The 16169-nt window shown below is 47.5% G+C and overlaps 3 protein-coding genes across 3 annotated transcripts in view; 2 read left to right on the top strand and 1 right to left on the bottom strand.

Annotated features, from left to right (window-relative positions):
- Positions 1–9581, top strand: DPH7 (diphthamide biosynthesis 7). The gene is made up of 9 exons (XM_080561513.1): positions 1–203; positions 455–591; positions 1047–1134; positions 1906–2000; positions 3674–3840; positions 4369–4441; positions 5835–5900; positions 6101–6273; positions 7516–9581. Exons 1-9 carry the CDS (start codon positions 66–68, stop codon positions 8124–8126), a joined length of 1548 nt encoding a protein of 515 aa, XP_080417639.1. The 5' UTR covers positions 1–65; the 3' UTR covers positions 8127–9581.
- Positions 9582–11065: 1484 nt separating this feature from the next.
- On the bottom strand, positions 11066–11727 carry MRPL41 (mitochondrial ribosomal protein L41). The gene has a single exon (XM_080561518.1). It carries the CDS (start codon positions 11570–11572, stop codon positions 11165–11167), a length of 408 nt encoding a protein of 135 aa, XP_080417644.1. The 5' UTR covers positions 11573–11727; the 3' UTR covers positions 11066–11164.
- An 80-nt stretch (positions 11728–11807) lies between these two features.
- The window catches only part of PNPLA7 (patatin like domain 7, lysophospholipase), a 126516-nt gene continuing 122154 nt past the window's right edge, over positions 11808–16169 (top strand). The window contains exons 1-4 of the mRNA XM_080561496.1: positions 11808–12258; positions 14632–14697; positions 15128–15215; positions 15863–15945. Of these exons, the coding sequence (XP_080417622.1) occupies positions 12223–12258; positions 14632–14697; positions 15128–15215; positions 15863–15945 (273 nt within the window). The 5' untranslated portion in view covers positions 11808–12222. The remainder of the gene's footprint in view (positions 12259–14631; positions 14698–15127; positions 15216–15862; positions 15946–16169) is intronic.

Genomic DNA, 16169 nt, shown 5'->3' with positions numbered 1-16169 from the left:
GGCGGATCCGCCCCGCCCCGCCCCGGCGCCGGGGCCGGCCGGGCGCAGCATGCGGGCGGCCTGAGATGGCGGCGCCGTGCCGGACGAGGACGCTGCAGGTGGTGGACACGGAGTTCAGCGCCGACGCCGTGGAGTGGTGCCCGGTGGAGGGCTGGCACAGCATCCTGGCCTGCGGCACCTACCACCTCCGCCCGCCCGCCGCGGTGAGCCCGCCGGGGGGGGGGGGGGGCACCCGCCTCAGCCGGGCCCCGCTCGGGCTCGGGGGGCCGCGGGGAGCGGGCGCCGTGTGGGGAGCGGGGGCCCGGCGGCGCTGCGCGGTCCTCAGGAGGGGGCTTCAAAAGGGGAGCCCTGTGCCGTGCTCTTCCTACCAGCGGTCCCGGTCCTGGTGCGCGGAGGTGTGGAGGAGGTAGAGGTGCCGCTAAGCACGGTTCTTTCTTCCTAACTCTTGGCGTAGAGTGATTCCAGAGGAAGCAACGAGGCCTGCGACCGGACAGGGCGCCTCTACCTGTACCACTACAACGAGGAGCAGCCTTACATCCCGCTGACCGAAATCCAAAGGATAGACACCGCCGCCATCCTAGATATCAAGTGGTAAGGCTGGCCCGGCAAGGCTTTGGAGCTCGCAGCAGCTGGCGACCACAGTGGGGTCTGCTGCTGTGGGGTCCCTTTCTGGCCATTGGCATGGCAGCAAAGTTCACGTTTATTAGTTAAACTGTCCCTGGCTTCTCGGAGGGAAGCAGTTCACTTCAGTGAGCAAAGACTCTGCTCGTTTCTTTGTTAAATTATTTGGATTGCTTATGAGCAGCTTGTCAGAGACTTTGGACGTCGTTTGTCTATATAATGATATATCTTAGATTTCCCCCATATGTATAATATTTTCCCCCTGGTACAGGCTTGTGGGAACTTTGAGCCGCAGGTTTTCTTCATGAAATTTTTTGATCAAGTACCACTTTCTGCATCCTGGGATAAATATTATGACTCTGCTATCTTGCTTAAACTCAAGACAGATGTACACTCAAGACTTGTTGAACTATTGGATCTTTTAGGTGCCATGTTCCAGTTGCAGAACATCCCATGGTTGGCATTGCAAACTCAACAGGGGCCGTGGAGTTCTGCCACCTGACTGGAAGCGAGGTAGGTGGCTGTAACGCCTGCTGATGCTGAACCTGTTTTTAACTCAGATTTAATACGGCTCTAGATTTATTAGCAGTGCTCAGGGACTTTGCAGGGAAGGTATATGGCTTTCAGGGCTTTCTCAGTGGCCTTAGTTTTGTTGCTGTTGTTGTTTGTTTATTAATGTTTCTTTTGTCTTCTGCTAATGTTTCTCATAAATGCCACAAACTTGTTCATGGCACCAAGAAAGACTGGCCGGGCTCTACCACATGCAGGGTGTGGGAGGTGAAGGCATGGGGAGAGCAACAGCAGGACTTGGAAACTGTTACCAGTTAGTCCATCTTTACTCTCCAGCAGGGAAAGCAGAAGGTGCAACGTTGTTAAAAGCTGGGAAGAGTTTTGGAGAAGGGTTTTTCTGAGTTGCTGGGAAAAGGGACTAATTGAGAGAGCCATTTCCACAGGGTGAAGAAAGGGAAAACCAGTCTGTAAGGGAATTCAGCAGCCAGATAATCAGTTCTGAACTTGATCGCTCACCAAGAGGAAGGAAAATTTAAGGGGGATTTGGTGGGATGTGGAAAGCAAAGGGGTGGGCGTGCTGTGTATGCATAATGTTTGTCTTTTAGCTAGTGATGAGCAATTGTACATTGCTTCGGGACATTTCATCTCTTCCGTTGTGTGGGACCCTAATGTACTTCTCTGTCTCTGGCAGACACCCACCGTACGTGCAGGCAGCACACATGTTATGTACTTGCTGTCTTCTCAGTCTTAACCCCTTCCTTTTCTTTCCAGTAGAAGAACAGCTGCATGTTGGAGCCATGCTTCAGGGTCGATCTTGGTGCACAGCGTCTGGCCTTGTCTTTAGACTGGTCCACGGGACGAGAGCAATGGTGAGGATGGGAAATGGAGGCTGCTGTCAAGGTTTTTTTGTGCGTGACAGTTCACAGATATAAGCTGAGGCTTTAGTTGAATGAAACTGGTGTCTTTTTTTGGGGAAGGGGCTTAAGGCATTCTTGCAGCCAACTGCATTCCTTTACCTTCTCTAGAAGTTACTGTTTCCAGAGCAAGGGTAACAAAGGAACAAGAAAGTATACTGTGGCAACTGTAACAAGAGCAGAGCCTAATCAAACCACAAATCTGGGGTTGTGCAATGGTGAAAGGCTGCAGGTGAGCCAGAGACATCTCTTACGAAAGACCACAGTGGGATGCAACTCGATCCACTGGATTCAACTTGGTTTCTCCATCTAATAAACAGTTGACATTTCAGTGTGAAGTTCTGCTTAAAAAGGGAGATTAAGGAAATAGTCCACGTAAAAAATTTAGCTGCGGTTTCATGAAAAACAGAAGAGATTTGGTTTGGAAGTGGCTCCTTCCTCTCATAGATTTGATTTCAGAAATGGCATCACTGCATTAAATAACATGAATTAGCTGTCCCCTGGAAGGGGTAGGGTGTGTGTTTTCTGTAAGTTATGTGCAAAGCAAAGGGCAGTGCTTTCAGTGTAAGGCTGGAAAGCAGGGGGGCCCAGGCAGTACTGTGCTTAATGTTGAAGGGCTGGCATTCGGTTGCTTTTGCTAATTAAAGCTGTTTATGTGCATGTGTTTTGTGTGTTGTTTAATGAATAAGTAGAATTTCCAGTTCTACTTTCTTCTTTACATCTCACCTTCCTCTTGCTTCTGCCCTTCAAGATGAATGATGTTTGCCATGATGAAAATCCCCTTTGAAGCCTGTCACTGTTGTCTGTTGAGAGACAAGTAACCCCCTCTGCAAGCTGAATGTGCAGCCTTTGCCTCTCTGTAGAACTAGTGGGAAAGCAGGGCTAGGGGGTGACCCCGTAGCTCTTGTGTGGAAATTTGGGAAATTCAATATGATTCAGTAAGTAGTGTATGATGTAGAACTAGAAAGAAGCCCCGAGTCACCAAAATCAGTACTTGCAATTGCAGGTAACCAGTCAGAAGGTATCGAGTTCACATCAGGGAATGTCCTAAAATCTGTGCGCTGTGATCTGCAAAACTTTTGCTGGTGTTTTAAGTACGTTGTGTCCAGAAAATGCAGCAGTAGTGTCCCGTGGGAAAAGAGCAGGAATGGTCAGGATCTGCTAGCGCTTTGGATACCTCTGATAGCAGTGAAGTAAGCCACTTATTTGTACTCCAGAGGAGGGAAGAGACTCTCAGAGGTCCTTGTCAATCTGGTGTGGAGGGGAAAAATCCCTCTTCACATGGAATTAATTAATTTTAATATCAAGCACATGAGAAGTCAGGTTAAGCACGTAGGGGAAAGAAAGACCCAAGGTGTTTTTCTTGCACTCAAATGAACGTGAGTAGATTGCTCCCTCTGAGAGATCAGGGAATGGGCACCACCACCAACATAGATGATTTAAAGATGGAAAGCTGAAAATAACTGTGTAAATGCATGCATCCCTCCACTGCAGTACCAGTTTCTCCTAATGTTCAGTTGAATCAAACATGCTATCTGTCTGTACTCTGGCTGCTAATTTTTACTCTAGCAACCTCCTGGGACATCAGTTTCAGTAATTTCTAATGTTTGCTCTGTGTTCAACTGCAGTGGGTGTCCTCTGCGAGTGATCAGCAGTGATTCAGAGGGGAAGCTGAATCTGTTCTCCATAGATGAATCTGCACCTTCTGTGCATGTCCTGAACCAGTGGGAAGCTCACAAATTTGAGGCCTGGATTGCTGCTTTCAATTACTGGAACACTGATATTGTGTATTCAGGTTTGTAAGTACTGGGAATCTCAATTAAGGTGTGTTTTAAGGGCACGCCTTGTTTAGGGATGTGTGTTCCTTGGGATTTTACTGTCCAGGATTGGGTATGCTGCTTCCACCACACCTCCTTGAAAGAGCTGGGGCCTCTGCTAGGGTCAAAAATCTTCTTGCTTGTGGGAAGCAATTGGGGGTAATTAGGAGAAACCTTGCTTTTTAAAATGTGCTTTGGCTGGCTATTGGCAAAAAAGATGGTGATGTGTTGGGGTGTGCAAGAGAGCCAGAGAGATTCTAGAGTCCAGTCTTTTTTGCTTCTATTTTTTTTTTTTTTGCTTAGCAAAGTGAGGGTATTGTTACTGCATGTCTCTTCTCTTCTCTGGTGAGGGTACTGTGAGCCTCAAAGGATAGTTGGTGTGTCTGTTAAATGCTCTGACATCCTAGGGCCGAAAAGCATTAGCTCTGTGTTAACTGTTTTGCTTCTGTGCCTTGTTCTGGTTATTTGGGTGGTGTTTAGGGTACCTGTATTTCGTCTTTGTGCAGGAGGAGATGACAACCTGCTAAAAGGCTGGGACACCAGGTGCAGTCCAGAGGCTCCCGTCTTCACCAGCAGGAGGTAAACAAGCTATGCCTGCAGCTGGACCCCAAAGCTGTCGTGTCCCTTCCCAAGCCATGCATGCAGAGATGAACAAGGACCGTGGAGTCTTGTTTGTGCCTCCTATGGGACGTGGAGAGAGAAATCAGATTTTTCATCAGGATAGCTTCAGGTTGAAGCTTTCTTTCCATGTCCTTCAAAACAATCAATGAATCGCTTCCAAACAGGAAGATGGTGATGGCTTCTTTGTAAAAGAAGCGTCATGATTTATGCTCCTATTTTGGGGATTTTTGTGTGTGTCAAATTTGGATATATTATTGTGGAAGTTTTTCTTAAAAAAAAATTCTCCACTGTTCAATCATTTAAAGTATTTTTTTTTTCTGGTGATATATGTATTTTGTAGAATATGATTAAAACAGTATGTACAGCTTTCCAGTGAAATTTTATATGTAGCCTTAAAACACTCTGGATTATGGAAATATTAATGTTGAGAGTAAAGTCTTCTGGGAATTGAGTTGTTTTGCTGAATTTCTGAAGAATCTCAGCAAAACTGCTCTGAAGAGCAATTTATGTTACAAATATTACTAGAAAATATTCATGCCAAGAGACTGTATGGGTAGAAGTTTTGCTTTGGAAAAGCTGTTGGACTGTGTAGATGGAACTCTGCCTGGGCGCTTGTTGTGGTTTAACCCGGCTGGCAGCTAAACACCACACAGCCGTTCGCTCACCCTCCCCCCTCCTTCTCTGGGATGGGAGAGAGAAACGGGAAAGTGAAGCCGGTGAGTTGGGATAAAGACAGTTTATTAAGACAGAAATATAATAATAACAATAATAATAATAGTGATAATGATAATAGTATTAATAATAATAATGTGTAAGAAACAAGTGATGCACAATGCAATTGCTCACCACCCGCTGACCGATGCCCAGCCTATCCCCGAGCAGCCGGCCCCCCACCCCGGCCAGCCACCCCTATATATTGTTTAGCATGACGTCAGATGGTATGGAATACCCCTTTGGGCAGTTTGGGTCAGCTGTCCTGGGTCTGTCCCCTCCCAGCTCCTGCTGCACCCCCAGCCTGCTCGCTGGCAGGACAGAGCGAGAAGCCGAAAAGTCCTTGGCCTGGTGTAAACACTGCTCTGCAACAATTAAAACATCAGCATGTTATCAGCGCTTTTCTCATCCTAATCCAAAACATAGCACCCTACCAGCTACTAGGAGGAAAATTAACTCTGTCCTAACTGGAACCAGGACAGCGCTTCATTGGGCTGAAATTTGAGTCCACCTTACTCTCCTTTCTTGAGACACCTTGATGCAGTAAATTGCACTCCAAATCCTTTAAATTCAAGGAAGAACCCCTTCTCAAATCATGTATCATTGTCTGTTCCCTCTGCTGTATGTTGCTCTTTTGCAGACATTCAATGGGTGTGTGCAGCATTCAGTGCAGTCCCCACCGGGAGAATCTTCTGGCTACTGGCAGGTAAATCCCTCCTAGCTGCTCTTCACTAGTGTGATTATCCCCCTCGGTTACCTTGAATGCGCTACTGCTTTCCAAGCTGTGGCTTCTTTAGAAATTCAGTGAGGTGAAGAGCATGTGATATTTCCTAATTTTCTTCTGAACTTGTTGCACTGAATCAGCTATGCTGCTCGTCCACATGTTAATTTGTGATGCATCTGCAGCTACGACGAGCACGTGCTGTTGTGGGACACCAGGAACATGAAGCAGCCGCTGGCAGACACCCATGTAGAAGGTGGAGTTTGGAGGCTAAAGTGGCACCCAACTTGTGATTTTGTGCTGTTAGCAGCCTGCATGCAGAGCGGATTCAAAATCCTGGACTGCCGTGGAAGCATGGGTGAGTGTTCAGTGGAAGAGAGATGCTCTTGCACTGCTCTGCTGCTCTCCTCTCCTGCCTCCAAGTTAATGGGGAAGCTCCAGCTCTGAGCCTGCTAGAAAGATCCAGATGTTGTTAATAGCTTGAAACATTTATTCCAACTTAAAGTAACTCTTCCAGCTTTCCCAGACCTACGCTCACTGTTGGCATGATAGGCTGCGCCAAGGCACTGTCATTATTCATGCGTAAATCTCTCATAACTTCTCATGGGAGCAAGGCCTGTTTGCCTTGGCGTAAAAGCACTACCTGTTGACGTGACCATTCCGGTTTGTGTTCATCTTGGTGGTTCAAAGAGGTTCTTGTGAGTATCAGGTGATGCTTTACTGTCAGCAGAAGTTACTGACCTGCTGGTGAATTGGTTATTGCCTCAGAAAGGAAGTGCTGTGCAGTCTGGTTCATCTAGAATAGCATGAATAAGCTCTCCGCATGAATCAGAAGGTATTTATGTGATTAAAAAGCTGTTTGCATTTACATTACAAATACAATCCGCATAAAATGGTTGCATTGCTGGGCTTCTTCAGGCCTTGGGCAGATCCACAGCTTCTGAAATGAGGATGACATTTCTTCTGTATAGGGAAGGGAGGAACTTGATGTCCACTTAATATCAGAGTCAAATGCTGAAAGCACCTGGGAAGAACACATCTGCAATCTATTAATAACCAGAACCTGGTCTACCAATCTTATCTGTTATATTTGTGGCTAATTGGAGATCGCTGTATGATCTGTCTTGTCTTTCTTGAGCCTGTTTAGGTATTTTGAATAATGAAGCTCTTAAACGTCACGCACATTAAACCCTCTTCTGTCTGCTCACTGAACTGGGGAAAATCAAGGCTAGTGAGAGGTGGCTGAAGAACTGTCAGGAGAGCCAGTACCTTGTTCCTCCTAGGGTACTTAACTCTTGTCAAGAAGGCCTTAACCAGTTCTGTGGGGCAGGACAACAATTCTTGTATGACACTGGGACAGGCTCCCCAGGGCGGTCACAGCACCAAGCCTGTCGGAGCTCAACGCGCTCAGACATAAGGGTCGATTTTTGGGTGGTCCTGTGTGGGCCAGGAGTTGGCCTTGATGATCCTTGCGGGTCCCTTCCAACTCGGGATGTTCTGATTCTGTGCCAAAGTCAGTATTAGAATGGCTTGCAAGCAGTCTGCAACAAACTGTTTCACAACTTGACTTCTGCTCATTTCATTATTATTTTTTTTAAAGCGGAGAACATGGAGGAATGTATCATCCTGTCATCCTACGTCTTGCACAATTCCTTGGCCTATGGGGCTGACTGGTCAAGACTCTGCCCCAGGGATTCCTTGTCTGCAGCCCAGGACTCTGCTGCTACATGCCAGTCTTCGGGGGAGCTTGTGGCAAGACCAGAGGATGGAGACGAGAGACTGAATTTGCAGGTTCGAAACCTGAAGATAATTTACGAGTCTCCTACAGCTACTTTTGATGTAATATTGGATGAGGAGAGCGAGGGCCCTGCCTTGCCGCTCAAAGACGAGGCGCGTCCTAAGCCGTCTGGGGATCCCGACCTGGGTAGGGAGCCTGGTTTAAGGGAGAGTTCGGGCACTGACCGAGGGGGAGACCCTGAGTCAGTCGGCAGCTCTGACCCGGGAGTTAAGAGACCCAACGGGATGAGCCTGGACAGAAGCGATGATTCAGCCAGCTCTTCAGACAGTCCAAAAGAAATGAGCATTGTAGCAACCTGTTCTTTCTATGATAATATCCTACACGTCTGGAAGTGGGAAATGAGCCTGGCCACCCCTTCAGAGATGGCCAGTACTAGATCTCCACCTGAAAGAACGGTTGAAAGTTTGCATTGACAGTCCCAAGGGAAAAGGGTAGGAAAATTTCTGCACTGACAGTAACATCTAAGCTTATGCCCTAATTTCTTTTGGGTTTTCCAGTTCTTATGGTTGAGTTTGTGAGTCTTTAGAAGTCAATACTGATGGAGTTATTTCCTGATGGTTTTATTTTCAGCACTGAGGAAAATTTTTGTTTTGAGAAGTGTGGTCGAGCACAGACACGTTTATTCAGTTTTCCCTTAATGTACTAATTCAAAGTAGTACACTCACAGCCTTCCTCTCAGAGGCTACCCGTTTGTACGTTATGTTGGAATCCCTTCAAGGCTGGTTTGCATTTGTACGACTGGAGCCTGTTCTCCTCCTTCCAAAACAAACCGAACTCGTCTGTGCTCCTCCATGTAGCCAAACACACACATTGCGATCAGAGGTTTCCATGCATTTCTCAAAAAAGTCCATGAGTAGAGGCTTAGACGTGCACGTAGCTTGTCGTGTGATCCGTAAACTAGCATGTTCTTTGAGAAGACACTCAAAGGCAGTCCAGATACTGACAGCGCATTGTGCTTATGGTGATACTTAGTAAAAAGAAATTCCTTTTATGGAAGGAAATCCAAACTGACTAGTGTGACAGAGAGCAGCTCAGCAACAGGAAGCTTTGTTCCAATTAGGGCCTTTCTTGTAAGGATTCTGGTATATCTGCACACTCAAACTTTACATCAGACCCATCACCTGGATGCAATCTCACTCTATCACTCTCCAAGCTAAGCAGGAGCTGGCTTAGCAGAACCTGTGTAGGGAGCCCTGCTCGTGTTTTAGTGCCACACTTAACCAACCCCCTCCCCACCCTGTAGGCATCAAACTGTTGTGTTGTTTTTTTTTTCTCCCTACTGAGACATACATTTAGGTCCAAAGTCAAGATCTTACAGGTTTTTTTTAAAGGTGAACAGCTTTAAAATCAAAACCTCCAAAAAGTATAGGCAATGTTTCCTGACATTTTTTAAGTTCAAAGTACAGAAACCAAAATCTTAACAGCATTGGCCTAACTACCTCCAGGAATGGCTGCAGAATTTCTCATGGTTACTCCATTAGCTTTCTTTTTTCACTGTGAAATATCAGCAAAACACCGTTTCTGGAACACTTTCTCTGTTTTTAATTTCCTTCTAGAAACAAAAAAAGCTTAGACTAGGTAGGTAATTTCTAGCTTGCATGGTTTCTCTTTGAGAGTCCTAAAGAATTAGTTGCCTGGAGGGAAAGAAACACCAGCAACAACTTTCTGTAACAGTGCCGCATCTAAAACGAGGTACAGTAGATAAGAATTTTACTGCTTTGAAACTCTTTTTTCAAAGGTGAATGTGTATTTTAAAAAACTCTCGAGCGCTGTTACATTAAGATTCATATTAGTATTGTGAACAAGAGCTTTTGTTAAAAAACGCCCTATTTTTGGATGTTTCTAAAATAAAGTCAATACAAGTGATTTATCTTTCTTGGTTGTTTTGATTTTTTAAAAAAGCCTTTCACAGTTTGGTTGGATTGTTGCTACATTTATAATCACTAAACAACATAAAGCCAGTGTTGCTACAATCCATACTGATCTAAGACAAAAGAATTTGTTACTAAGAAGAGTGATTCACTGTCTTCAGTTGTGTGTCTTATTCCAGGACAAACTCCTGCAGAACACTACCGCTGGCATCATTCCACCACAAAAATCAGCTAGTTTCTCTTCCTGTTTCCCATCTTTAGCCAGTTAGCCCACCTGAGGACCTCCATTCCTGTCATGTAACAGCTCGGTTTCTTTAAGGGTGATTGGTGGTGTGCTTGTTCTTCAGGAGACCAAGTAGACAAGTATTTGGGGTTTTCAGCCCTGAATGCAGTCCTGCCAAGTGGAAGCAAACACAGAATCCCTCCCCGTCATCACAGCTCTATCCAGACTTGATGGTTTTGTTTTTACAAAACACTTTCAGGACTTATCTGTCAGTCTTCATTACAGACTGGATGCTCACAGAGAACATAGGTAACATGCATCTTTTCTCCAAACATGAAAAATTTCATTTTAATTAAATTAGCTGATACTCAAGCTTTGCAGTACTTTGTATTTGGAAAGCCTCATGAAAAAAAAAAAAAGTACCTTTGGGCAGTGCTACAGCCTCCACACAGATCTGTTGCATAGAACCATTTTATCAAAAACTCCAGTACTTAAGTGCCAGGGGAAAAACCATGTTATTTCCAGCAATTTACTTAGAATTTAGCTATTTTTACTTCATAAGCAGTTCCACACAACTCTTAAGTGCTGCTTGTATACGTTGCATTTTATGAGTTGGAGGGCATTGCTCTTTCAGGAATCTATGTCAAAGACAGTTCTTGAGATGTATTTCAAATTTAAGCATCTATCTTCAAAGGTCAAGCACCTGCACTGCTAAGGAACAGTCACTGTAACGATTAACTGTATCTTGATTTACTTCAAAAGTGTAGTTTTAAGGCTTGGGAAAGCCTGGAATAATTGTGCCATTCAATATAAGCTACGGCTCCTGCTCAGAGAGCTTAGGGTAAAGCTTTGTTGGAGGTCTTATCCCTGTTTTAGGGGAACATTTCCCTTTACCTAGGGAGAAATTTATTTGAGCATTCTGCTTTTGGCTGTGCTTGCAACTTGCAGCAGAGCTGTGGCAGTGCTGACCAGGGACACTTCAATTGGAAGTGGCTCATTCCACAGCTCCAGACACTCCCGGCGGCAGAGGAGCCCTCCCTCGTTCCTGGAGGTCAGGCACATTTGTTTCTGCAGCCTGGAGAGAAACTCCCTCCTGCTATTACCAGCGTGTGGTCAATCAGCTCTTGTCTGACAGCAGGACACCCACACGTGCCGCTACACATGCGGTGCAAGCCAGCTAACGCCTTCCCTGCTCGCTGATGGGGAACAAGCTGCCAGTTCCCCCACCGCGATTTAAATCACACATTGCAGAAAGACAAAGCGGAAGGATTGGCTTTTAATACCCACTGAAAGAAACAGTCCCGGATTTGCGGGTGCAGGCCAAGTCTCTCCCACCACTGCTCACGGCAGCAGCTCCCTAGCGCACGTAGTTCTTGGGGAAGAGCTGGAAGAGCTTGCCTTCCTGCGTGGGCTCGAAGCCGTACTTCTGCAGGTCGTTGGGGTCGAAGGCGCCTTCCTTCACGTCCTTCTCGATGCGGGGCGCCACCACCTCGCTGAAGAGCAGCTTGGCCGTCAGCGGCGGCTCGGAGCCCTCGGGGGCGCGGTACGAGACGTAGGGCTTGAGCTTGAAGCCCGCCAGGTCGGGGACGACGAACTGCGGCACCATCTCCTTGACGAGGAGGAACTTCTTGCTGGAGGTCAGCACGCCCAGCTTCTTGGCCCCGCGGCCCTTGTTGTGGCTCCGGGGGCCGCGCTTGCTGGTGAACGGCGACATGCGGTCGGCGCCCCGCACCAGCCCGCGGGCCAGCTGGGCCAGCAGCCCCATGCCGGGCTCCTGCGGCCCCTCAGGAAGCGGCGGGACGGGGGAAGGCGGCACCGGGCTGAGGGCTCTGTCTCCCGGCGCCGCCGCCGCCGTCTCCCGACAGTCCTCGGCTCCCCTCACACAACCCGCACCCCGCAGCACCGCCCGCTCCCACTGGTCGGAAGGCACCGGCCAATCCGCGACGCCTATCTTAGCCTGCTCTCGGCGCGGGGCTGGAGGGGGCCAACCAGCAGCGAGGAGGCCGGCAGGGTGGGCGGGGCTTGCCGCTCCCCTCAGCGGCGGGGGCGGGGGCGACTGGCGAGGGGGCGGGGCCGGGCGAGGGGGCGGGGCCGGGCCTGGCTTCGGCCCCGTTCGGCCCCGTTCGGCGCCGTTCGCAGCGCGGGGCCGCGCGGGGGCTCCGGGCGGTGCCGGTACCGGTGCCGAGCCCCCCGGCTGCTGCCGCCTGCCTGCAGCGAGGCTTTCCGTTTGGGAGCGTAGCGGAGAAGCGGAGCTTTCACAAAAAGCAGCCCGGGCCTGGGGGAGGTGGGCGCTGCGCGGCCCCCGCCCGCGGTCTCGGGGTTTTTTTTGCCCCAAAACGAGTGCGGGGGGCGGGGCGCGGTCCCTCCCGTCGCTGAGCTCGCCTTCGTCCCTCGGGGGCCCCGGCACCGGCAGGCATGGCCGAAGAGGAGGGCAACAGCAGCAGCCTGGAGGTACGGGGGGCTCCTGTGGGCTTTTGGCGTTTTTCTCTCTCGGCGTCGCCAGGACCCGGAGCGACGCCCGAGCACCGTCGCTCCGTGCGGTGCTGTTTGGGAAGAGCTTTCCCTCACGGGGGCTTTAACCCTCGGGACGTTTCGGGATCGGTCCCGCTCCCGGCGGATTGTACTTTACCGTTTTCCGATTTGTTTTGCCCACGAGCCGCTCGCTCTCGGCTCCGTCTTCCCAGCCGCCGGCAGCATGGCGCGGTTTCTACGTGCCCTGTGCCTGATCCTAAGCCGGCAGCTCGCGGCCCGGCGGGGCACTTGTCGCCCTTCCCGTAATGACACACAGGGCCCGCGGTAGGAAATATTCACTGTTGGAACTCAAAGCTACGTACGGCGTGCTCGTAGGCAGGTAAAAGGCGTTTTCTTGTAAAAATCCAGTATCTGTAGGCAAACCGTAGGCGTGCGGCCAGGTGTGCCCGTGAGCCACAAGGAAGTCTGGTGTTCGGAGGAATTCGGATTTAAGGTCCTGCTTTCTGCGCTGGTGGAGGCTTTGCACCCCTCCCTGTGCGGGGCACGGCTCCCTCCCTGCTTACCTTTGATTGCAATGCAAAGTTCCTAAGTTCTCGCTGGAGCTGCTTGCTCTGTGCTCGGTACTCTGGATGGGCGTGAGCGTTACTTACGTAGCTCTGTGTTTTTATCTACCGTGAAGTTTTCATTAAGAAAATGAGAATTAAACCTCGGGGAAAAAGCAGACAAATTATTTTCACGTCAACGCACACTCGTAGCCTATCGCCGCTTTATTTTCCCGTGAAGTGCCGGTCTTCTCAGGGATGTTCAAAACAAGTTTTGTGTCCGAGGGTTGTCTGAAGGTTTCTGAGGACTACGTGAGGTCCTTGAACGCAGGTGCTGGTAGCGGAGGCTGCGTCCTGCAGCCGTGGGATGTTGTGGCTGTGCAGGGCTGGGGATTTAACAATTTCACAGCTGTCCCAGGGGCTGTCTTCTTATGAAGAACTGCTTACATGGCTCGGGTGCCTGTGAGGTCACATCCTGCTTGTTGGCATTCCGTGCTGTTCCCAAAGGTTCACCAGTGCTTGAAAGTCTCCCCATGCTGTGGGGGGAATGTTGTTCACGCTGCTGTTGGTAATAAACCATATACGAACCTCTCAGTTTCTCCTGGAGGTCTGAATTTTTTCTTTCCCGTGCTGACTTTCTGTACTGTGATGGGAGGGCTCTGCGTGTGCGTGTTTTGGTTTGTCGTGACTTTGTTTCTTCTCACGTAGCAGCAATGTGACTGTCAGTTGGCAACTCCTGTTTTCCGTGTTATTTGAGCTCGTACAGGCCTGGATAGTAGCAGAACAGTGCGTAACCCTGACGCTGTCAAGGAGAAACAAACTAGGTGACCACAATGACTAATATTGCGAACTCACTGGGCTGTGCCACTCTGTATTGGTGGCTAACAGCTTTTCAACATTTTTTTTTTTATTGTGACCTTTCACTGCCATCCCACTAATAACAGTCCGGCACTGATAACAGCGGTAGTTCGAGGATGTTGGGAACGTTGTTGGTACGCTGCGTTAAAGCAGTCTCAGAAGATAAAATCTCATCTGCAAGCATCGGCTGGTCAGGCACTGCAAACCCGGAATGAACTTTGATGAGGGAGACTCTCGTGGTTTGGTGACTCTCAGCGTGCACTTGCAGTTTACTTTTGGTTGCAAAGCTAAATTAAGACATCATCCAAATCTGGAACTGAGGGCAAAAATTGGCACCAAAAAATAAGGTTCAAGTACTTGAAAGGTTTGAGTCAGACTTAAGACTTGCTGGCTGGTGTGTTCTTATACTCTTTTTAGTTTCCTACTTGTTCCTAATGTTTGGTTTGCTTTTTACCTCCGCTCAGGTAAGTTCTGAGCTGTAAAACTTACAGCTTTTATAACTTCCACATTTTTTCCCCAGAATAACAACAGTCAGGATAGGTTCCAGGACTGTATACCTGAGTTAGAGCTTTTACCCATGTGCATATCTTCCTGGTTTAAGCTGAATTTCATCTGCCACATGATTGCTTATTTTCTTAGTCTCATAAAAACGTAAAGTTCCACTCTTGTCCGTATTGCTCTGAGTAACATAGTCATCAAAAAAAAAAAAAAAAGCTATCACCTCACTGTTTGACCCTGTTTTAGCATGGTTAGAACTGACACCAATATAGAACTCCAGTACTGGCCCCTCCCCACTGAATGTGTTGTGTTTCAAAGTGGATGATGGTTGAAAGAAAGACATTAGAAAATATAATCAAGTTGTACTGTGTATGGCAGAGCAGACACTGAGATGTTTTTATGGAGGCTTTTTGCCTGTTGTGGGAAACTAATTTCACTTTCCTTTTGGTGCTAGGCTGTGTTACCAGCAGGTGGAACGCGAATTCTTCAATTCGTAGAAGACAGAATACAGACTACTATGGTAATGTACAGCTTTAATCAACTGGATGAAAGATTGTGTGTGCATAAATAGTGTGCACTTGCTTGTAAGCTCCAATAACTCTGCTTTGTCGAAGTTGCAGTCTGAGTAGACTGAGAGGAGTTTTTGTTTCCTTATTGTTGCTGTGTATGAGGCAGGAATTAATTCCTCTTATTTCATCCCATGTATATTTAGCTCATCAGCTCATAGATCTTTGGGGGAAGAATGCTGAATACTTTGCATATAAGCTTATGAAGCACTGATATAACTTAAATTTAAACTTCTTGCACATGTGATGTTTTAGTTAAAACTGAAATATTTATGAATGTGCTTGATATTCAGGCCACTTACTAGCTAAGTGTTCTCCAAAACATAAAATAACTTTCAACTACAAAAGTCATTAATTTGTTTCCCCTGTAACTTCTTCCCACAGCTGACTGGAATTGCAATCGGAGCTGCAGTTGCTTTGCTCCTGATAGGGATTGTTGTGATCGTCATCTACAGAAGAGTGAAACAGTCTAGTAAGTACTCAACAACAATGTTGAAAAACAGTTTTCGCAGTATTTTTTCCTCAGTAACCTTCAGTATTTTTGTAGCATTATGTGGTAAATTCTGGGTCAATTTGCAATAACTGCTTGCTGTGAAGGTAGTGGCTTCTGCAGAAAAAAAGCTTTAACAGGATAAAGAACTTGTGTTGATACACTTACCCAGCTCTGAATGTCAAATTCATAACTGTCTTGTGCAAGACACTGGAGACTTCTGTTTCTCTAGTGTATGGTAGTCTTAATGTCACTTAGCTTACAAAAAATTTCAAGCCTGCTGTGATTTCACTGTTAAAATAATGAGACAAGTGAACTAGAGGTTTCCTTTTGTGATATTAAAGTCCCCTGATCTCTCTACCTGTTTAGAGAGCCTTTTTACCTCCCCCAGTGATTAGGTGGAGCCTTAAGCTAGCTCATCCCTAGGCTGGCTTGGCTAACCGGAGCTGAATCGTGAGGTGTCTTGTGCTGGTTTGAATTCGAAGTGCTGGCCACAATAGTTTGCTTCTTAGCAGACAGGAACTGTGGCTATTATGGAAGTAACAAAGCTGACAACTCGTGCTTAGTCTTCTTTCTGCCTGTAACGTAAAGCTGCACATGGTTTCTGATGGGAAACTTCTCTGTTTTAGAACAACTTCAACCACACGTGCCTCAATACAGATTTCGCAAGCGAGACAAAGTGATGTTCTATGGGCGGAAGATCATGAGAAAGGTAAGAACGTTTGGCACGGTTGGAGGGACGTAAAGATTAAAATCCAGTTTAGGAGGTCTGGTAAATTTTGAAATATTTCACTTGCTTAGTCTGGCTCAGGATCTTTGACCTATTAAACTTCCCTGAAATTTTGGGGATGTGTCAGAATTCCTGGAATTTTGCCAGAACTGCGAACGGAACAGCACAGGCTTCTCTTTCTGATTAAACCTTACCTCCTTCAGGAA

This window comes from Anser brachyrhynchus, assembly GCF_964034855.1.
Source record: "Anser brachyrhynchus genome assembly, chromosome: 19".
Taxonomy (NCBI): domain Eukaryota; kingdom Metazoa; phylum Chordata; class Aves; order Anseriformes; family Anatidae; genus Anser; species Anser brachyrhynchus.
The sequence above is the reverse complement of the archived record's forward strand: the minus strand, read 5'-3'. Positions and strand labels throughout refer to the sequence as shown.